Below are 20,232 nucleotides of genomic sequence, written 5' to 3' on the forward strand. Positions count from 1 at the left end.
TTTCTCCATTTTAACAAAACATGAGCTGCTGGTTGAAAACTGTGAACGTGTACAAAATATTGCAGTTCTTTTTCGTACAGTAATAAAAATTGCAGGGTGTACTGGCGCGGCTGCTAAAAAGATTAAATAACACTGTAGTGTTATTAAATTCAATAGTCACTCTTCAAGATGTAATCTTTGCCTCGTAATGTAATGATGAAAAAGATTCCGAGAGCACATCCCAAAATCCTGTTAGGCACTCAGAAATTTAATTTTTTAGCATCAATTGTCCGATTTTTAGTCTTTGTATTTACAAAGGATATTTTACCACCAGCGTCAAGACAAAAGTTCGCTAAAGGTCCTTGAACTAAAGAAGAAACTCATTTGGTGAGATCTCTCACGTCATATCTTGAAACTGATTGAAAAAGGTCTTTGATGTGTATAATTACGGTTTAATGGAAAAAGCCTTGATTCTTTCGCCGTTGTTCGTCGACGATAATACATTGTAATCGCTACTAAGAGTCCGTGGCTGTAAAACCCGTAAATGAAACGTTTACTATTAATATCGGCATAGTTCATCTTTACCCAGCCGGGTAAAGGAGGGTTTCCAAAACAGACGAAGCAAGATCACTGAAGGTAGGCAAAATGGTTTGACAGCGAATATCAGATACTCCACTGGTTTCCGATAATAATTGGTCACCTTTGTAGGTAAAGGTAATCGTTATCTTTTTTGGTTTGAATTTATTTTGAACTCGTCGCCGGGTAAAGGAGGGTTTCCAAAACAGACGAGGCAAGATTACTGAAGGTATCGAACCAGATAATGCAAAATTTTCGCGCAAAGTTTCCCGTTTATTTTAACATTGAAACAGACACCCATTGCATGCATGGAAGTAAAATCGTTGACTCAATACGGTGGATAAACCGGATATAACTCGTTATTTCGTACGAAGTGTTAGATCAAAATGTTTGATTCAGTTGTCCTTGGACTTTTATAGCAGAAGCCTGAGGATAGTTTTTAGTGAACATATTTTAAAATGGGTTTTGAGGTAGTTATAGTAAGTTAAAGCTAAGAATTTTTGCAGAATGAAAGGAAATGTAAATGAAAATTGAAACAGTAGGTTTAATTTTTAACACGTTCACCATGTATGGGGTTGTCCACATATAATTTTGTGCATTATAGCGAAGAAAAAAAATTAAGGATTATGCTGGAATAACATTGCAAAAAATAAAATAAATAAATATACAAAAATAACCGACGCTTTTCAGAGTCAGTAAAACTGCTGCCTTTTCTTCGTCGATTTCGGAACTTTAGGATGCGCTTTTGCATAAAAACGTTTTTTATGTAACAGCTGCTCTAAAAGCGCAGCGCAAATTCAAAAGCTTGCCTTAGTTAGGAACTCATTTGTTTCCCTACGCGAAGGCAGTTATGATAGCAGTATGGCCCACTGAAATTGACGTGAAATCAATTGAAATAAAAGCGGTGGACTTTATCGATCTTGATTTTTTCTCCCGGTGCGTTCTGAAGCGAAAATACTTGCAGTTCATAATTTGAATTAAATATTAAATAAACTCGGAGGACTCGAAAGCTTCCGTCCATCCAATGAAATGTGCGACGCAATCAGGATTGAATTTTTTTAAATGAAATTAATTTTTACTCAGAGCAGATAGGTTGTCATTATTGTCCAACGTTTTGCAACAAAAAAATTCAATAGACCTCATGATTTTTCTACGTGACTAAAGGGTTTAAACTGCCGTTCGTTAAAACTAAAGATAAAGCTGTGGCTTTATTCCTTGTCCCTGCAATTCGATCAGAGATTTATAGAGGGTCTCAGTGGGGTGCTGGCTTTTACGGCTAACGGTTAAAATATTGGCCATTTTACGGCTAACGGTTGAATGATCATTCCATTGTTGTCACCAGAAATTTTTTTAACGGCTAACCTTTTTACGATTATAGGTTAAAGTTTGTCAACTTTTACTCTTAAAAGCTAAATTGTTCGGCCGTTTTACGGTTGTCGAAGTTAACTTCATTGAGAAGTTGACCCTCTTTGATCTTTTTTATATGGGGATTATGTACACCATGAGATTTCAAGATATCAAAAAGGGTTGATTGATTCCATGAAAAACATTTAAAGGCTTCAGCCTTTTTTGTCCTACGAATAAACTGAGGAATTAAGCCGCAGTTTGACAGGTTCATTAAAATGTACGTTTTGAACTTCGTATGATGCACGATCCTTCGCAGTAGATAGCGCTATTTATGCAATAGCGAAAATCAGACCTGAAAAAAAATCAGGCCTGTACGGGATTTGAACCACTGACCTCTGCGATACTAGTGCAGCGCTCTACCAATTGAGCTAACAAGCCAACTGGGAACAGGCCGTTAAGTTGATTCGTAATAAACCCGTGATGAACCCGTTTTGAACTTCGATGTCTCTGATTGAAACCCGTGAAAGTCATAAATCAGATACAATGAATATATGAAGTTCATATATTTTGAACTGCGGTATTAAATACGTATGATATACGATCCTTCGCAGTAGATAGCGCTATTTATGCAATAGCGAAAATCAGACCTGAAAAAAATCAGGCCTGTACGGGATTCGAACCACTGACCTCTGCGATACAAGTGCAGCGCTCTACCAATTGAGCTAACAAGCCAACTGGGAACAGGCCGTTAAGTTGATTCGTAATAAACCCGTGATGAACCCGTTTTGAACTTCGATGTCTCTGATCTTGTAATACACCATATATGTGAAAGGGGTCAGTTGCTGTATTGCCAGTGAGGTTTCCCAAGCAGTTTGCTTCGGTTTTAACAGAGTACTTGTTATTTCCTTTTATCAGTTTTCTCAAGTTGCGTGTGTGCGTGTGTGGGAGTATTTGTGGGGTTTTGACAGCAGCGCTGAAATAAGTTTAATTTCATGATAAATAACTTAAAAGCTTTCATAAGAAACTTAATGCTAACTCAATAAAACTACAGTCTGTAATCAAGTTTTTCGACGAGCGAATAGCCCATCATTATTCAAAGACAGACTTTCTTACTTTTGGCCTTTCTGATTTGTTTTTATTACATTTTTGCACCTTGAAACAAAAGATGTCGATAACTTCGTTAAGTACGCCAATTATAGTGTGACTAGTTTATGTATATTGAAGTGTTTTTCAAGTTATAAACATAAATTAGCTTTGCCATGAGGTGAGTTCGACTTCGAAAATCCTCGTATGTGTATGGTAGACCGGACAAATTAGGATCTTCGTGGACATAATATCTATCAAAGACGAGGTAAAAAGTGTATGTTTCGATAATATTCTAGCCATATTAATTAATGAGAAGCCTTGGAAAGGAAAATCGAATTAATTCAACTTAACCGGGTTAGTACCTAAACATCACGAACTGTTTTATTTCATGTCACTGACATTACAACCGAAGTTTTGAGTTCATTTTCTTTCAGCTTATGAAGATGTCAAACAATTATGTCAGAATTTACTATAATTTTTAACAAGTGTACAGTTGAAGCCGTGTTCAGGCAAAGTTACAGAAACACTTTGAGGCACTAACTGTATCTTTCAATCTGAAGTCGAGCCAAAGATTATGCACGAATGAAAGCTTTCAAGCTCTTGTCGTTGGGCAGCCAGCGTGTGTCTTCAAAACTTTATAAGTCACTGGTTAGACACATACTAGATTACACAGCGCCTGTCTGGAGCCCGCCGTACCTGATTAAAGATATTGTATCTATAGAAAAAGGTTCAAGGAAGGGCTTCACAGTTGAAGCAGAAACGCAGAGACATGATTTACGAAGATCATTGTCGGTTACAAAATTGCGGGCAGACTCCGAGAGAAACGAAGTCAATTTTTAGCTCTTGTCCAGTGCTTACTATTAAAATAAGCTTATCGGGAGCCATTTAGCGATAATCTAAGCAAAAGTACTCATCAATATTTGAATGGTAAACTGCAAAGCCACTCCTTACTGAGCAAATAACTCGTTTAAGTAGCTGCTGTGTATTTCTTTGTAACTATTGACAATTTGTATTATTTTGGATATATCAACAAAGTTGAAATGGTAAATTGGCCACCGTAATGATTACAAAAGCTGACGTTTCGAGCTTTAGCCCTCCGTCGGAGCGAATGACGAAGGGCTCCGACGAAGGGCTAACGCTCGAAACGTCAGCTTTTGTAATCGTTACGGTAGCCAATTTACCATTTCAACTTTGTTGATATATCCAAATTATTTCGTTCCTCCCACCGACGCAGCCTCCAACAGTTTCTTTCGAAACTATCAGCCTTTATACAATTTGTATTATCTTGTTATTGAGCAATTCTTTCAATGATTTGTTTGAGAGGTTTCATGAGCGATATTTTTCAAGAAACTTGGCGAAGGAAGTTAGTGTGCGAGCTCAAAAACACATTTCCGTCTTTGTGCTAATGACGTTTTCTGGAAACGCCTTCATAGAGGCACCGACAATAAAAGTTGATCAGTATAATTAAACATTAAAAATAAATTTACAAATAAAGCATATCGTATAGAAATAATAGCTTTCATTGAAATTGGCTGAATAAAGATGCCTCGGATTATTTTATCGAGTGCCGGGATAAATTTCCGTCAGAATGACTCATCTTTATGTAAATCGAATGAAAAATGAATGTTGGTCGTGCCCAGAACTCGGCAAAGCAAAAACAAAAAACAAAACGAAATGAAAATATTGGTCTACTCTTCGAATATAACTTAGCAAAAAAAATTAAGCGTCATTAAAAGTGATGCTTAACAGTCTCCGAGATTAAAGAAAATGACAACTCAGAAATACAGTTTAAAAGGCTTCATCTTTCAAGCTCTCATGATCAAAACTTTTTTCACTTTATGTTTCAACATTAACAAAGAAGAGAGGATATTGAAGTAAAGGAAATCATTTTTGACACAGCAGGAACTGTCAAACTGTCCGGTAAAATTGCAAATCGGCGCCAGAATGAAATTAAGATTTACCATCTCAACTAATTGTTTTTGGAGACATTCTGCGATAGTCAATTAGCGTAAATCATGTGTGTCCAACACTACGGCAATAATAGCTGATAATGGAGTGGGGGGGGGGGGGAGGGGGGAAGCCGGGATATGCTCGTTGAAATCAGGGAGTTTAATCTCAGTACTAGAATTCATTAGTAAAAAATGCAATATTTTGGTTCTAAGCTATTTTAAGGGTTGCAACAATGGTCGATTTAAGGGCCATCTCCCACAAAAACCATGGCGCTATTTTTAACGGGTATCTCTGTTCTTTCAATGTAAGAATTTCCCCCCCTCTCCCCACCAAATATGGATGATTTTGTTTTTTATTGTGGTACATCTAGAATCTAATTGAAAAGAAACTTGATATGAATAGAGAACAAAGTCTTTTTCAATTTAATTTCAAGTCGTCCTGGTGGGTCGAAGTCGAAAGGAAAGATCAACAAGACAGTTGAATGAAACTTGATGATTAAGTCTCTGCTTGTTTTGACATAATTACACCTATTAGCGTTTGACGCAAATTTTCTTGTAAGGTTGTCTACTAGTCACGTATATAAAACTAGCTTTTCAAATTGGTTAATATCTCATCTATATCTATTCATTTTCTTTTCAGTGGGAACTGTTCGGGTTAAACTTTTAAAAATTGACATATACAGAGCTATCTGAATTGCTGTGATATTCTCAAAGGTCTTCGCTTATCTTAACTTTGGGTATTCGAACAAGAACTGCAACGTTTTGTCAATCTCAACGAGGACACCTCATTCAAACTTTCTTTGACACCCTTTCCACGAAATGGTTTCCTATTCAACAGAAACAGTTTTAACGTCAATATTCATGATAACCGTGTCCGTTTTGGCTTCCATTGGGAACTTTTTGGTCATTCTTGCAATCTTATGGAATAAGAGACTTCGCACGATGTGCAATTTTCTGTTTCTCAACCTGGCTGTGGCTGACATGCTTCAGGGGGCCATTGCTATGCCTCTCCGCCTGGCAGATCAGCTGAATCAAACAGAAAGACGTCCCCTTATTCCTTGTCTGGCTGTCATACCGCTTACCGTCTTTCTCTTTGGTGCCTCCAATTTCAATCTGACGCTGATAAGCCTCGATCGATACTTGGCGTTAAAGAAACCCTTTCTATATACAAGCTTCGCCGAACCACGTAAGGCTTCATTTATAGTCGCGCTATTTTGGGTGCTGATTTTTATCATCGCATTTCTTCCTATTTTTGGATGGGGACAGGCAGACACAGCCGATGTAACTGATATTTGTTTGTTCTCCACCACTCTGAGCCGAGATTACCTGTTCATGCTATTTTCTATCGTCAATTTATCTGTTATCATCACCCTAGCTTTCACAAACTATTTTATCCTCAAAACTGCTCGCAGTCAAATTCGTCGCATACAAATAACCCAAAGTCACGTAACCGGCATAGATGGTCCCTCTTTGGTCTACAAAGATGAGATATCGGCGACAGCCGTCTCAGGCCGACCGACCTCCGACTGCGATACGATGAATAGCGATCAATCACGAGAGAAAGTGCCGAGGGCTGGCGGGAATAGAGAGCGAAGGGCAACAAAGATTGTCCTGATAGTTGTCGGTATTTTTGTGTTCTTGACAACGCCAATCACAGTGATTGACATTATTAGCTTGTTGGGTTGTCCTAGTTGCACACCGCTAACATTGATTAAAATAACAGTATTCATGGCCTATTCTAACGCCTGTGTAAATGTATTTATATATGCTGGTTTTAACACAGAAATGAGAAATACCTGGATTTGTATTTATCGACAAGCAAAAGAAGCTATATCGAGTCGTTTCAGGTAGCTAACAAAGCGTGTAAGAGAAGATAATAATACTAATATTAACAATAATGATAATAATAACACTAATGATAATAATAACACTAATGATAATAATAACACTAATGATAATAATAATATCAACGATATTAATAATTAGTGTATTTCAGTCTGATTGTAACGGAACCGCACAGCAGCAACATGCAGAAGTCGAACTAATCTCCTTGGGGCACTATTGAGTGAGCCCGCGAAATGTGTTTCTAGGAAAATTGATAGGGGTTACAGTTAGGTTAACCCTAGCCCTAACTTTAAGCACCCGTTTCCGGCAAATTAAAGGCAATTCCCAAAAAAATTAAACTCCTTTCCATCTGCCTTCAGCCGTTTTTAACCTTTCTCTAACGAACATAACAAAATGGATACGACTATATACTCATTTCAAAATATCAATATATTATACATCTGTTAATTTAATATTAACGGAAACAACTGTAACCAATTAGTTTGTACTTACGTGACTTATTTGACACATACAGAAAAATATATATCTATGAGCAGGACAGACAATAGCAAGAATTACATGTGACATTCTTCATCTACATAACCTTCAGAAAGCAAAAAGACAATTGAAAAAGAAATGGTCTACACTGCAAAATTTCTCATTAACTCTTTTTGCATGGTAGATCCTCTGATAGATTTGTAAAATAGGATGATACACCATGGTCTGAAAGGTATGAAAAACCAGAAGGAAATTATGGTTACTTTTACTACGTACCGTAGAAACGTGATGTTACTCTAATGATAACAAACCTATTATTTAAAACAACAACAATTAAGCATAAAAAATAATCATGATGATAACGAGAACATTAGCGATGAAAACAAGACTGAATTATAGAGACAATTTTACACAGAATAAGATATGGAAAAATATCTATGATGAAGGGTTCGATATGAGTAACAAGTGGCCTTATTGAACATGCATCAACAGTATTTGTTCTAAGTGGGGTGGGGTCAGTATAAAACATGCATCAAAACCAACCAACTATGAGGGGTGACCCTGGAGCTCCAAGTATCAAAGCAAAAACATATAAGCCTTGAACCTGTTATAAACAAATAAATTTAATGGATATACGAGTCAATATATACATAAATGAATAAAAAAAAAGAGTAGCACACGCATAATGGTCTTCTTTGAGTAGTGGAAGTAGCCCGAGACATGTTTGAATCTTATCAGATGTGCTCATCGTCAACATAACCGGTCTTTAAACTTATGTTTATCCGTTCTCTTCGTTTCAAGCCATCAAGGTCTGGCTGATGAATGTATAAAAGAGAAAATGAGAGGAAAGTTTTTATGTTAATATTCTTTCGCTCGCTGGACTGACTTTTGGTGACCACTTTCGCTCCCGTTGTCGCACTTTCACTGGGTCCGCTCGAAAACAGGAAAACGGAGAGCGTTTGGGTATTATGAGGCCTGTGCCAATGTAAATAGATTATTAACTTTCGTCAGGAAGCGAAAAATCCATGCAAAACCATTATTTTAATCGTGTTTTTCTTGCTACTTGTACTCCGAAATCAAGTAATAGCCTTGTCTTCGTCTTGGTGTCCACGCTTCAACAAAAACTGACTATCTGTTACGAGTCCCTAGTCTCCACAGAACTCTGCATATTAAATAGTTTGACGTCATGTTAATACCGTTGTAGTGTATTACGTTACACAGGGTTACCACTGCAACGTATTACTTAAATTACTTAAACCTATTACTTAAATCCGTGTCTTAAATCTACCGGCTCCTAAGTAAAAGTAAAGTAAAAGTTAATATGTAGATTTAGCCAAGCCTAAACGCGGAGCTCCCAAGTTCGCAATATTAATGGTAACATAAAAGACGTGCATTTGCCAAGACTCGCCTGAGACACCCCTCCCTTCGTTTTGATAGTCTCCCCTACCCTACCCGTGCAATCTGAAAGCATGTGCGTACGCTCGGTCAGTCACGTGACATCCAAACGAAAAGAGGTTGACCATATTCCATGGGTATGGGGCTCTGCCACACGCGCGCTTTGCGCGCGTGGGAGCCCCGCTAAAAACTGATAACGCGTATTGTACAGTAAATATACTGTCTTGATTATTGAATAAAAGACAGTTGAATAAGTGCAATGAGAGGACTCACTTGATCTATAAATACTCTACAATGTTAGTTTTGATCAAACCATTTTATTAAATGTTGGCTTTCAATGACGGTTCGTTTCGCCGTTGTGGAAGCCAATTAAAAGTGAAAAATACATATCAGCTCTTGGGAAATCAATTGTCTTATTGATGTATTGCAAATAGAATGCAACCATGTTGTGTATGTAGTTTGTGATCTCCGACTGACATTTGAGTGAAATGCTTTGATTCAAAGAATGGAAGCCTCATCTCTTGGTTGGTCAAACTTGAATTCACTACTGGTTTGATGCCAGATAAAATAACTTAGTTCTCTTGCTCCTAAACTGTAGGAATGAAACAACAAATCTTACCTCACTTTATTTACCCTACATAATTAGCATTAATCGCCTCATTCTTTCTTTTTATTTCTCATTTTTTTTTCTTTTTCCTTCTTTTAACTTAATTTTTTTTATTTGTTTATTTACTTATTTACTTATTTCTCTTTTCTCTTTGTTTACAATATTAATAGTGTATAAATACCTTGGTTAGTGTAAATATAGAATTAAAGTAAAGTAAGTCTTTTTTAAATGTTCAGATACACAAGATAATTACACGTGACAGTGGCCAACTCGAAAGCTTACGCTCCTTTGGTCACTGCGCACATTTTACTTTAGATTATTCATATAATTTACTGTTCTTATATATTCTGACTTTTTTAATCTATAGCAATCTCTACTGTAACCTCTCGAAATAGTGCGAATTAAAATGAATCAATCAATCAATCAAAGGTAGCTGAATAACAAACCGTCATTCTGAAAACTTTTTCTCCAGCTGGCTTTACATAATGATCCATGAGATGATTTCAAATTCTGATCAGTTGTTGAAGCTGGACTTTAACGTGATGAATAATTTATGTGGGGATTCACACCTGCTTGCTTAAGTTAACTTATGATGTTTAGCAACGACGTAAATTATTGCGTATATTAAGTTTACGATAAAATCGGCGTCGATTCTGAGCCACTTCAGGTGTCTCAATTGCTGATTGTGTCACAACATTGACTTATCTGTAACGACGTTTTATCTTTGACGTAAATTTGGAAGAAAACGTATAAGTATTTGCATTATAATCGACAAACTTGTCGCACTTCGTACGTTTTGTTTGACGATTAACATTGGACGGTAAACGTTATGGACGATATGTATTGTCAATACGCCGAATAACGCACTCAACCGGCCCTTCATTCATTCCGCAAACTTGAATACACGAGTGGACTACAACCGGTAAAGTTCAGCGCTGTTCGGCCGACAATATCATTCCACAGGTAAACTAGAGATTATTTCCATTCTAGAAATTGGATTTGATTAGAACAATTTGTCGAGGCATTTTGAATTGATCGTTGGCCGTTATCCTTGAAATCTTATACCGATTCGAATGGATGAAAGAAGCTCTCAGAATAGCAAAATTGTTATCCATGGAGACAAGATATGCAACGCTCCTTCAATATTACCACCCCTAATACTTGGCGAAGAAGCCCGCCATCTTGTTTATGTCTTTTGTGACGGAGGAGAGAGATCAAGAAAAAGCCATAAACACAGCTACCGCAGGAAGTATTGCTCGCTTTGTCGCCATTTCCACGAAGAACCGCCTTTCAAAGATGGGATTGAAAAGTATTTTTCTAACCGAGAAGCTCTCCGGATTTTCCAGCGAGAAGAAAATTTACTTAATAAAAGAGATCTGAGCTCTGGTGGGGACACTAGTGGCTTGGAAGAAAGAGGTACACCAACTGCAGAGGAAGAAAACTTGAGGACTCTCTCGATAGAAGGATTAAAGATGTACAAGAAAAGAAGTAAAACAAGGCACGGCCGCCAATCACGATTAAGGAAATCTGAGGCCGGGGAAGAAAGGGCCAGTTTGAACGGAAACAGGGAGACAGATAAGAAAAACGCGTCAGCCCGAAGCGGTTGTAGGGTTTGTGCGGAGCGAATGGGCAACGGGGATGAGAGGAATAAATCAAGTAGAAAGATAATCAAGGTAGTCTTGCCTCCATTCGGATGAAAGTCAAGTTCGATAGTGCATGTAAATTATGTAGCTATTCTGACACTAAAGATTCTCTTATCCCACATTGCATTGTGTCCAAAGAGTCCAATGTATCCAATGCACAGATTGGACACTGGGTTAGAGGGTTGGTTTCATGGTGAGTGACCTCACTTATAGTCTAGCTTGGAGAAACTGTTCAAATAATGTTATTATGTCACTGGTGATCTGCAATTGAATGGTTAAGCTTGAAAAAATTCAGGCTGCTACGTTATTCGAACCCATGCCTTCTTATTCTAATGAGGCGATACTACCGGCTTGGAGTGAATGCTTATTTATGATAACCTATGTGATTTACAATTTTATAAACCGCGGATTATCTTCACGACAAAACGCGCTCTAAGGGTAAGGATGGTTTTGAAACATCCCGAAAGGAATAATTTTTTCTTGCACTGAGAAATTAAGAAAGTCCAGGCAGTCCTTTTTCATGGGATGAAGTGACGAAAAATGGTGACTGAGATATACATGATTAAATTTGAGCCAGCAATCCAGCTAAGTGCGGGTTCACCCAGTCTGGAATTAGTAAGATAGTTTTATTTGAGTTAGGTGCATCATTACAGTCGAAGACCGCTGACCTCCCTTATAGTTCTATAAATACTACATTTCAGTCACATCATAAAAAAATACTAAATGGAAAAAATACTATCAATGAAATAGCTGAAATATTCTATCAATTCTATCAATTGGGAACATGAATTAAAAGTGGCTTGAACTGTTCGCGCATTGAAAGGTTATTAAATTTAACTCGGATGCGTTTCGGGTAATCATGAAAATTTTCAAAACATCACTTGTGCCTATAAATCATATAATCAAAGTTATAACAAAATCTTCCAAAGTGATTGGTTATCACCAGCCCGATTCGGAGTACAGTGTAGTTGGACAGTACGTGTCATGAACGCACGCTGTTGTCGTGCATTTCGCCGAGTTAACTGTTGTTGTTTCTTTTTTTATGAAAATAGTTCGTGTCAGTTAAGCTCTCATTGAGATACGAAGCACTTACGAAATTATGAGAGCACTCAAGTAGCTAAAACAATATTTAAATTACCGCGCCGAAAATACTATAATGAAAATAGCACATGCCAGTTAAGCTCTCGTCGAGATATGAGGCACTTAAGAAATTTTAAGAGCACTCAAGTGGCTAAAGCGGCTGGCTCTCGGCTTCGCCCCCGACATTTTTCATTTACACATCTTTGATGCACGCTAACTATTCGGCGTGTTTCGCTCGATGAACGCACATTGTCGCACTAATCGATTGTCAATAGAAGGGGTTCTGACGCAAAGAAAAACAGTCGTTATTCAAAGTAGATGTAAGGTTTTGCTACTCTTGAGAAGAAAAGAGACTTCATTTTAATTTAAAGTTAAAAACCAGAGAAGATGAACAACCAAAAAGAAACGATTTTGACAAAATCAGTAGGTCTTTATTTCAGAGAACCTTGCCAATTATTCTCTGAAGTGATTTCTTTACGAAAATTATAAACAAAGCAAAAGAAAGTAAACAATAGGATGAGGGTGGCGAACCCTCAAGACTCCGCCTTGAAGTCAAGGTCTTTGATGCGAGAATTAAGTAAAACAAAAATAGCCCAGAGGAATGTTAATTTCTCGTGTTTTTTTTTGATAACGCTTAAAGCGCGATGTCTAAATATAGTATATAACAAAGACGTGCTTTTTAAGACAAAGTGTCTTCACATTATTCACATGATTCATTTGTATGGATTGCGGAATTACTAAGCGAAGGTTAATGGCGGGCGTTGTCCAGGTTTCATCAGAGAACAAGAGCGCATCCTGTTCCTAACCAGTTACTTGCATAATTATTTATCGTAACAGGTTTTCCGTTCAGTTATCAGCCTTTACGCTGATTAATAAATTCTGTATTGGACCTGCGTTTCGCTTGGTATGGATCCCGCACAAACTCCGGTGCTAATCACTTATTAGGACAACTACGTACTTGAAAAATTGAACCGCTTCAAAAACATTTCTGGTAAACCAGTGTGACTTCACTAAGAAGGAGTTGAAAAACACAAGAAATGAATTTTTCTACCATTTTCAAGTTTCTTAAACGTCTATCATGCCAATATTTTTTTAATTTCCTTTCGAATAATTTTAAACTCGCTCACTTTGAAACGACACGCAGCTGATGTCGTCCACATGGAATAGAATATCTCACTTCAATGCTTTTGTGAAAGAATTATAAACCGCTAAAAGGAAAAAATTGCTCACAAAAAACAATAACTTTTGTCTTCATAAATACAACACCAGCAATAACTTGCATCCATAGGAATGGTGTTAAAAGCACACGAAGGCTACGTGTCTTTGCACGACTATCTTAGTCCATCTTACCGAAAGCTTGGGCTGTCCTAAACAGTTTAGATTCTTTCCCTGGCTTTAAAATTAAACTACCTACAATCGTACAACAAATAAATCAACGGGCAGACATTACAGAGTATCTGCCTTTTTTTTTTTTTTTTTTCAACAGCTGGGCCAAAGAGGTTAAAATAAGTGCTATTGTTTATTTCTAATTAACAACTGATTCATGCTTTAGCGTGCACTATCGAGTTATGGAGCACGTGGGAAGTTTGGAGAGCACGAAAGAGGCGTAAGAGTTGCCCGAGGCAATAGCCGAGGGCAACTCCAGCTTCTTGAGTGCTCTCCAAACTTCCCACGTGCTCCATAACTCGATAACGCACAGCTAAAAGCATGAACCAATTGTTTTATAACATAAAGGCTGATAGTTTCGAAAGAAACTGTTTGGGGCTGCGTCGGTGGGAGTAACGAAATAATTTGGATATATCAACAAAGTTGAAATGGTAAATTGGCCACCTTAACGATTACAAAAGGCTATGTTTTTCTCGTTGCCATGTTCCCACCAATAACGTAGCTCCATTTTCTGCCTTTAAAAGCACACACAACCCAGGGCAGAAAATGGAGATACGTTATTGGTGGGAACATGGCAATGAGAAAAACATAGCCGGTGGAATTGTGCATCAAATCCGACGCGAAAAACGGACAACAATATCAGAAGCGAATCGTGACGGCGCTGATACCGAGTCTCCTTTTCCGTTGTTTTTCTCTTTTTCTGCCTCATTTAAGAACTCTAGCCCAAGGAAAAAGGTCGGAAAATTGTCTTTGTTTTGGGACTGGTGGGCAGAGTCTCTGTTTACATCCATTATTGTCGCGAAATACATTATTTTTTCCCCGCGCTAACAATGGCCGCTCGCGCGAAAAAAAATTTCTGGCGAAGCGATTTGCTCACGCTATCAGCGTACACTATCGGGATTTTGAGCACGCTTATGTATACTGAATTTGATTGCGCGGCTCTGCTAGCTATGTTATAAACACGTTTGGCAACCTGTCGCTTTTGTCTTTCTTTGACTTGAAAATCATCTTTTTCTTAAAAAATCATCTTTTTCTTAAAAATCAAGCAGATCGCCGGATCTAGCAAGAAGTCGTTGATACAAGATTACTGGAAATTGGCTATTAATTTCCTTTTTACGTTTTTATGGACAAAGAATCGACGTTAAAAAAATCAAAATTAAATGAAATAAATTAAAGATGAAACCACGAAATCGAACTAAACTAAAAATTCTTCATCACTAAAGGCTTTTCGTTTTTATGTGATCGTCATACGTTTTATACATAAGCCTCTGATTCGGGTGTAAGGGCAACCTCATCCCACTTCATGACGCTAATAAACTGGTTGATTGATTTGCGGAAAGCCTTTACAAAGGAATTCAGTGAAACATAAAATAAATCAAACTTGTGCTTTTCTTTGTATGGTCAAGACGTATTTTGCAACTCTGCTGTTGAAAAAACTGCCGAAAAAGATTTTTCTTGTAACAGAAAAAGTAATTTAAGGTAAAAAAAAAAAAAAGAGGGTGAAAGAAGCAGCAACAACAACAACAAAGAAAGGATGTTTCACTCACTCGTGAAATATTTTGTAACACGAGAAGACAAATTTCGTATCTCCACGCGGCCATGTATTATTCTATTAATATCATAGGTGACAAATTACTCCTTAATTTTGGCGCGAAATTTCAGTTTTAATTTCACATGTGAAATTACAAGATTGCCATGGTAAGATCTCTTGTATCTCGATCAGAGCCAAGATGGCGTCGAGATTTAAAAAGGTGACCCTTGAAGAAGTTACGAAATTAAAAGAAGCGGCCGGAAATTATTAACAGGCACGAAGAATTCGAAAGGTATTTTTTGTGAAGAAACTCAGAAAATTACGAACTTTAACAATAATGTATGCTTTAAACGAAAACTATATTCTTCTTCATGTTCTCGGTTTTCGATAGAATAAACCAGTAAAAACAATTACGGTTGTGAACGTAATTTGCCACCCATGATATTAAAAGGTAATCAAATGGTTTTCTCGTGAAATTAGGAATTAATTTCACTTGCGTTTTGTCAAAATTCTGATAATTTCCCTCGCCTAAAGGCTCGGGAAATGATCAGAATTTTGACAAAACGCGCGTGAAATTAGTTCGTAATTTCACTCGTCGCCATTTGATTACACATACTTATTATATAAACACCGATAAAATACATGTATTATTCCATTTATTATATAAACACCAATAAAATACTAAATAATTTCACTTTATCATTTCAATTATTTCACATAGCAACAGTGATTTTTTCACGCGTGAAGATAACATGTTATCTTGGTGTTTAATCACTAGTGTTTATTTAATAAATGCACTTCAGCTTACCTGCCTGAGTAGCCAGCAAAGGAATTATTGCATATACATATATAGATGTTACTACTAACTCCTTCCCTGCTGGTTTTATTTACTGAAGAGGATTCAGAAGAATACCAACCTTAACTGCAAAGGAAACAAAATGTTCGTTGAAGAGAGATAAAATGGTTCTTTGAGGTACAGAAAAATACCAGCAGAATCAAGTTTGGTACTCCCATGGGATATGGCTATGATGAAAAAGTGACGATGGACTAGATAAAGTCTTACGTGGCCTTATCAGCATGGCACATTTTTTTTTTTAACATTAAGACCAATTGTCTACATCATCGTCGACTTTCTGCGCTTTTTTTGGCTTTCACGTACCATCAACTGCAGAATCAAATTATCGACAAGTGATGCCCAGAAGCAAATTTTCTCTTACTAAACCGCGTTTTCAGAGGGTTAGACTTGTTTTAGGTACGATCGCAAAGGTACCTGCTGTACTACTAAAAATTTGACTTCCAAGCTCATTGAGTTATAAAAGTATGCAATGGTAAGTACAGGGATATGAAAGACTATTATATCAAGCCTTCATTTTACCGCACTTCTTAGATAAACAGCGCAGGAGTGTGGCGTTATACTCCTGAATTCAAGACGAGTTTGAAAATCAAATTGAAAGAACAATAAGATTTATATTTGAGGGCAATTCCTCTGCATACGACAAGTTGTTGAAGGAAATGTGTATGCCAAATCTGGCAGGAGAAAACTAGATGACTGTTATATTCTTTATAAAACACTAAACAATTTAGCACCCAAATACATAAATAAATTGCTTAAGGAAAGAAATAATGTTAAAAAAATCTTAAGGGAATGAATAATCTGAATATGACGAGGCTTCACATTACGAATTGCGAATTTAACTCCCAAGATACGATGCTCTGAAGATCTGGAACAGCGTAATAGACAAAGTAAGGAAGGCAACAAACATGACAGCTTTTAGTATGTACCATACAGGTAAAAGTGTTTTTCGCTCGCGCTGATTGGCTGGTTCGGAAGAGATTAGCAAGTACCATTAACCCTTGAGCAGCCCAAGAGACAAAATCGCGCGTCAATTTTCTGGTACACTGACCGAAATAAACTAGTTTTTCGGTTTCTTTGTAGTATGCACTAAAACAGCTATTCACCTTAGTGTCAGTGAAAGTTGTGGATATTTACCGAGCCGCGAAGAGGCGAGGTAAATATCTATAACTTTTCACCTCCTCTTCGGTGAATAATTGTTAATTATCAAACTGAAAACTCTGATTTGAAACTTGCATATAATGAGAAAAGACATTCAACATAATAGATTCTTTCCTTTCATTTTAATCTAATCTTACATTTAAGTAGTTTTGATCGTGTAAGTATTTTATTGACAATGCACTCTTTATTTTCTCTTTGGTATTTTATTTATTTACACGATAAAATTTACTGTTGATGTAAAATTAGAACTGTAAAAGGCTCACACCCTGTATTTAAATAAAGTATATCATGTTATGTTATTGTGGTTAGAAAAGGTAGAAGTTGCTAAAAAAGACAAAAGTTTCCAAGCTTAGCAGTCCTCCAGGTTAGGCATTGGAAACAAACTGAACTGGCTCATGCTTGTAGAAGTATTTAACAAGTAACTTCACTTTTTCAGTTACATTTTAGCAAGCTAAAAGGTGAGGGGAATAAACAAACTAATCAGCTAAGCTTTGCTATCTTGACTGGTACCAAAATCTCTTAACTAAATTATTCTAAAATGTGAAAAATCTGGTTGGAAGAATTAAGAACCAAATAAACTAAGTGAAGGTTAAAAATAATAAAGAAGAGACGAGGCCGTTAACTAGGTAAATTAAAAAGGTGATGTTGTCCAGTGGCGCTGGAATTTATAACTGTGAAAACTCCATTGTTTAATGCCAGTTTGGTTTCCTGCCCTCTTCAGAATAAATGGTATGGAAACTGGACGGTACTAAAGGCTGGAAGGAAATCTTAATCAAAGCTTTGCTTTCTGCTATTGAGATCTTGATCAGGTGTTGCTAGAGTCATTCTTTCGAATTTCTTCATTGCAATTTGATTGGCAGCTGCCGTCTTTTCTTGTTTGGAGCGAAACTTTTCCGGGTGACAGTAGCTGACTTGAATTTTATCAAAAGAGTTCAATTAAATAACGTGTATAGCTCCTCTAAAATTATATCTAAATCATGTAAAAAGTTTGATTTTTATTTGAATTGCACAAACTGGAAAGAAGTTGGATTTGGGTCATTGAGGCCATTGGCAGGCAAACAGACCGGCCGAATGATGCTATTAAGCCCAAAACTGAGTACGACCGCTTCATTGAACGACAGGCAACCATGAACATGAACAATCATCACCGGCCACTTGTCCGAACCACCAACACCTGGCGTCTTACGTGCACGGTAAAAGATACTTTTACAAACCCGTCTCCTAACGAGTACCAGAAAATCTGTTAAATAAACGTCAAACTGTACTTATCGACAGTTCCATAACTTGTGGTTACTAGTACGTTGAAAGATTACCAGGTAAATAATACGCCTTGCTGTCCATGTATAGGACAAATAAGATAAGTTAGGTACCATGCCAATCTGTTAAGTCAACGTTTTATGGTATTTATTCTTAGCCATATAACGACCCGCAGTTGGACGTATGTTAAGAAAACACTCGGAAAAATTCAAGCCTTACTTTACAAATGATACGCCCTGCAATTCATATATTTACAAAATACGATTAACTACCGTACCAAATTATGTATCGCACCTAATTGTTTCAGGCTCGGAGCTGATCTTACTACCAATGCCAACTTGAGGTTACCGCCTTGTATTCCCGCTTTATCGATAACATTATCAATGACAAACGTTTGCGTCTTGTGCAACGGCTTGATGTAAGATGCTCTTTATTAAGACGCTCTGCATTGAGACATCAAAAGAAATACCAATCTAAGGGAGAATCAATACTCCATTTTTTGCCTTGGAAATATTATTTTCGAAGTCATGATTCACGATTTAATCTCCAAATCAACTATTCTGCTGCTTAATGGATGATAGCATGACCAGTAAGGTGTCTAGATCAAAGAAAGAATTAAAGAAGTGAATTAGGGCTGGGAGGTAACATAAAGCTCCTTTTTTTCAAATTGTTCGTTAAACCCGATAGCGAAGTGAAGTATTTCTTTTTACTTTACATATAAACGTTGTTCCAAGAACTCAGAAGCCAATTACAGTATTCACTTCCAGATCATACTCCAGTTTTTATGGTGTAAAGCAACTAAGATCACTACCACTTATCGTGTTTGGGAAGCAACCACGAGATGAAATCCTGAAGTTCACCCGTGTTGCACAGGTTGGTCTGACCTTTCACCAATTAACGGCGCCATTGATTCTCACGATTCAGCAGCTCCGCCCGCGCTCTCTGGGTCTCCAACAAACATGTTCATCCGGAGAAAATTCATCAAACGTTCTTTTAAAACTGAATTTGCAACATTTCAGGTCTTGTTGATCAATTTAAAGAGACAGATTTTCACTACTTCAAGAAATAAATATGATTTCCACGCGAGAGAAGTTAAGAAAAACAACATCGAAAATGGAAGGAATTGTTCCACGTACAAATTAGGAATAAAGCATTCTATTTTAGTCTTTGATAAGACATCATCCACTTATGTCAGCCTGGGTCCCTAAACCTGATACACTTTGTTACCATTGCGAGTTTTGCATACGCTTTTCACCGCCGCTTCTACGCAGAGACCGCGTGTCTGAGAATAAGTAAAACGAGGCCATTTCTTTGTGACTTTTCACAGCTTGATCAGAAATATATCAATCAAATAAAAACATTCTTCCTCTCTCTGCTCGGTTTCTAGATTAAATCAATCTAGCCTGAAAGATTTAAAAATGAGAAATTTCAGAAGCATTCCCTGTTTTCTGGCTAGTCAGTCCTCTCTGAGAAGCCGGCTTTGCTGACAGTTGGGACTCCATGAAAATGAACTTTGCAACTCAAATAACAAACAACAGGCCAGGATGTCAAAGCAAAATCCCAATGATCTTTCCGTAAAAATAATCTATTAAACAAAAATATTTAACTTTTCCGGCACTATGAACAACCAAAAACGATCATTTTACGAGAGAACGATCTTCGACACTGTTGACCTTAGTGACACTGAAACAGTTTTCCCACAAAGATATGCGTCCACATGTTTGTAAGACCACATGTTCTCGGCGACAAAATTCAGTCGTTTTTATGTCTGATTTTGAACAAAGGTAGTAGTCAATACCAGTTAATTGAAGCTAGCTAGAAACTGGTTATTCTATTGACTTCATTCTGTTTCTGATTTAACAAGCATATATCGCTGAAGGTACGCATTTTTGGCGAATAATTCCTTAACGTGTGAGTTTCGGCTGGAAAACGGTTTGCGAAGATTTACATAAAAAAATGTAAACCTCACTCACTCTATCACATGTCCGCGGGAACGTTTTACTTAAAGGCCTTTAAAGACCTTGGCTTATACAAATTGTTCCACCATTCTTTTAAAATTC

At 37.1% G+C, this 20,232-nt stretch overlaps 2 protein-coding genes and 1 non-coding gene across 3 annotated transcripts; 2 read left to right on the plus strand and 1 right to left on the minus strand.

Moving 5' to 3' along the window:
• Positions 1-2,561: 2,561 nt before the first annotated feature.
• Positions 2,562-2,634, minus strand: Trnat-ugu (transfer RNA threonine (anticodon UGU)). Its single transcript has one exon. It is a non-coding gene; the product is annotated as a tRNA-Thr (tRNA).
• Positions 2,635-5,291: 2,657 nt separating this feature from the next.
• Positions 5,292-7,938, plus strand: LOC111322842 (adenosine receptor A2a-like). Its single transcript, XM_022926043.2, has one exon. The coding sequence runs from the start codon at positions 5,757-5,759 to the stop codon at positions 6,786-6,788; it is 1,032 nt and encodes a 343-aa protein (XP_022781778.2). The 5' UTR covers positions 5,292-5,756; the 3' UTR covers positions 6,789-7,938.
• Positions 7,939-9,805: 1,867 nt separating this feature from the next.
• LOC148725766 (uncharacterized) lies at positions 9,806-11,770 on the plus strand. Its single transcript, XM_088731640.1, has one exon. The coding sequence runs from the start codon at positions 10,335-10,337 to the stop codon at positions 10,956-10,958; it is 624 nt and encodes a 207-aa protein (XP_088587766.1). The 5' UTR covers positions 9,806-10,334; the 3' UTR covers positions 10,959-11,770.
• The last annotated feature ends 8,462 nt before the right edge of the window (positions 11,771-20,232 follow it).

The sequence above is a fragment of the Stylophora pistillata genome, chromosome 8 (assembly GCF_964205215.1).
Source record: "Stylophora pistillata chromosome 8, jaStyPist1.2, whole genome shotgun sequence".
NCBI lineage: Eukaryota > Metazoa > Cnidaria > Anthozoa > Scleractinia > Pocilloporidae > Stylophora > Stylophora pistillata.

Excerpts from the sequence above, each read along its gene's own strand:
- LOC111322842 (XM_022926043.2), top strand. The coding sequence starts at position 5,757 with ATGGTTTCCTATTCAACAGAAACAGTTTTAACGTCAATATTCATGATA.
- LOC148725766 (XM_088731640.1), top strand. The coding sequence starts at position 10,335 with ATGGATGAAAGAAGCTCTCAGAATAGCAAAATTGTTATCCATGGAGAC.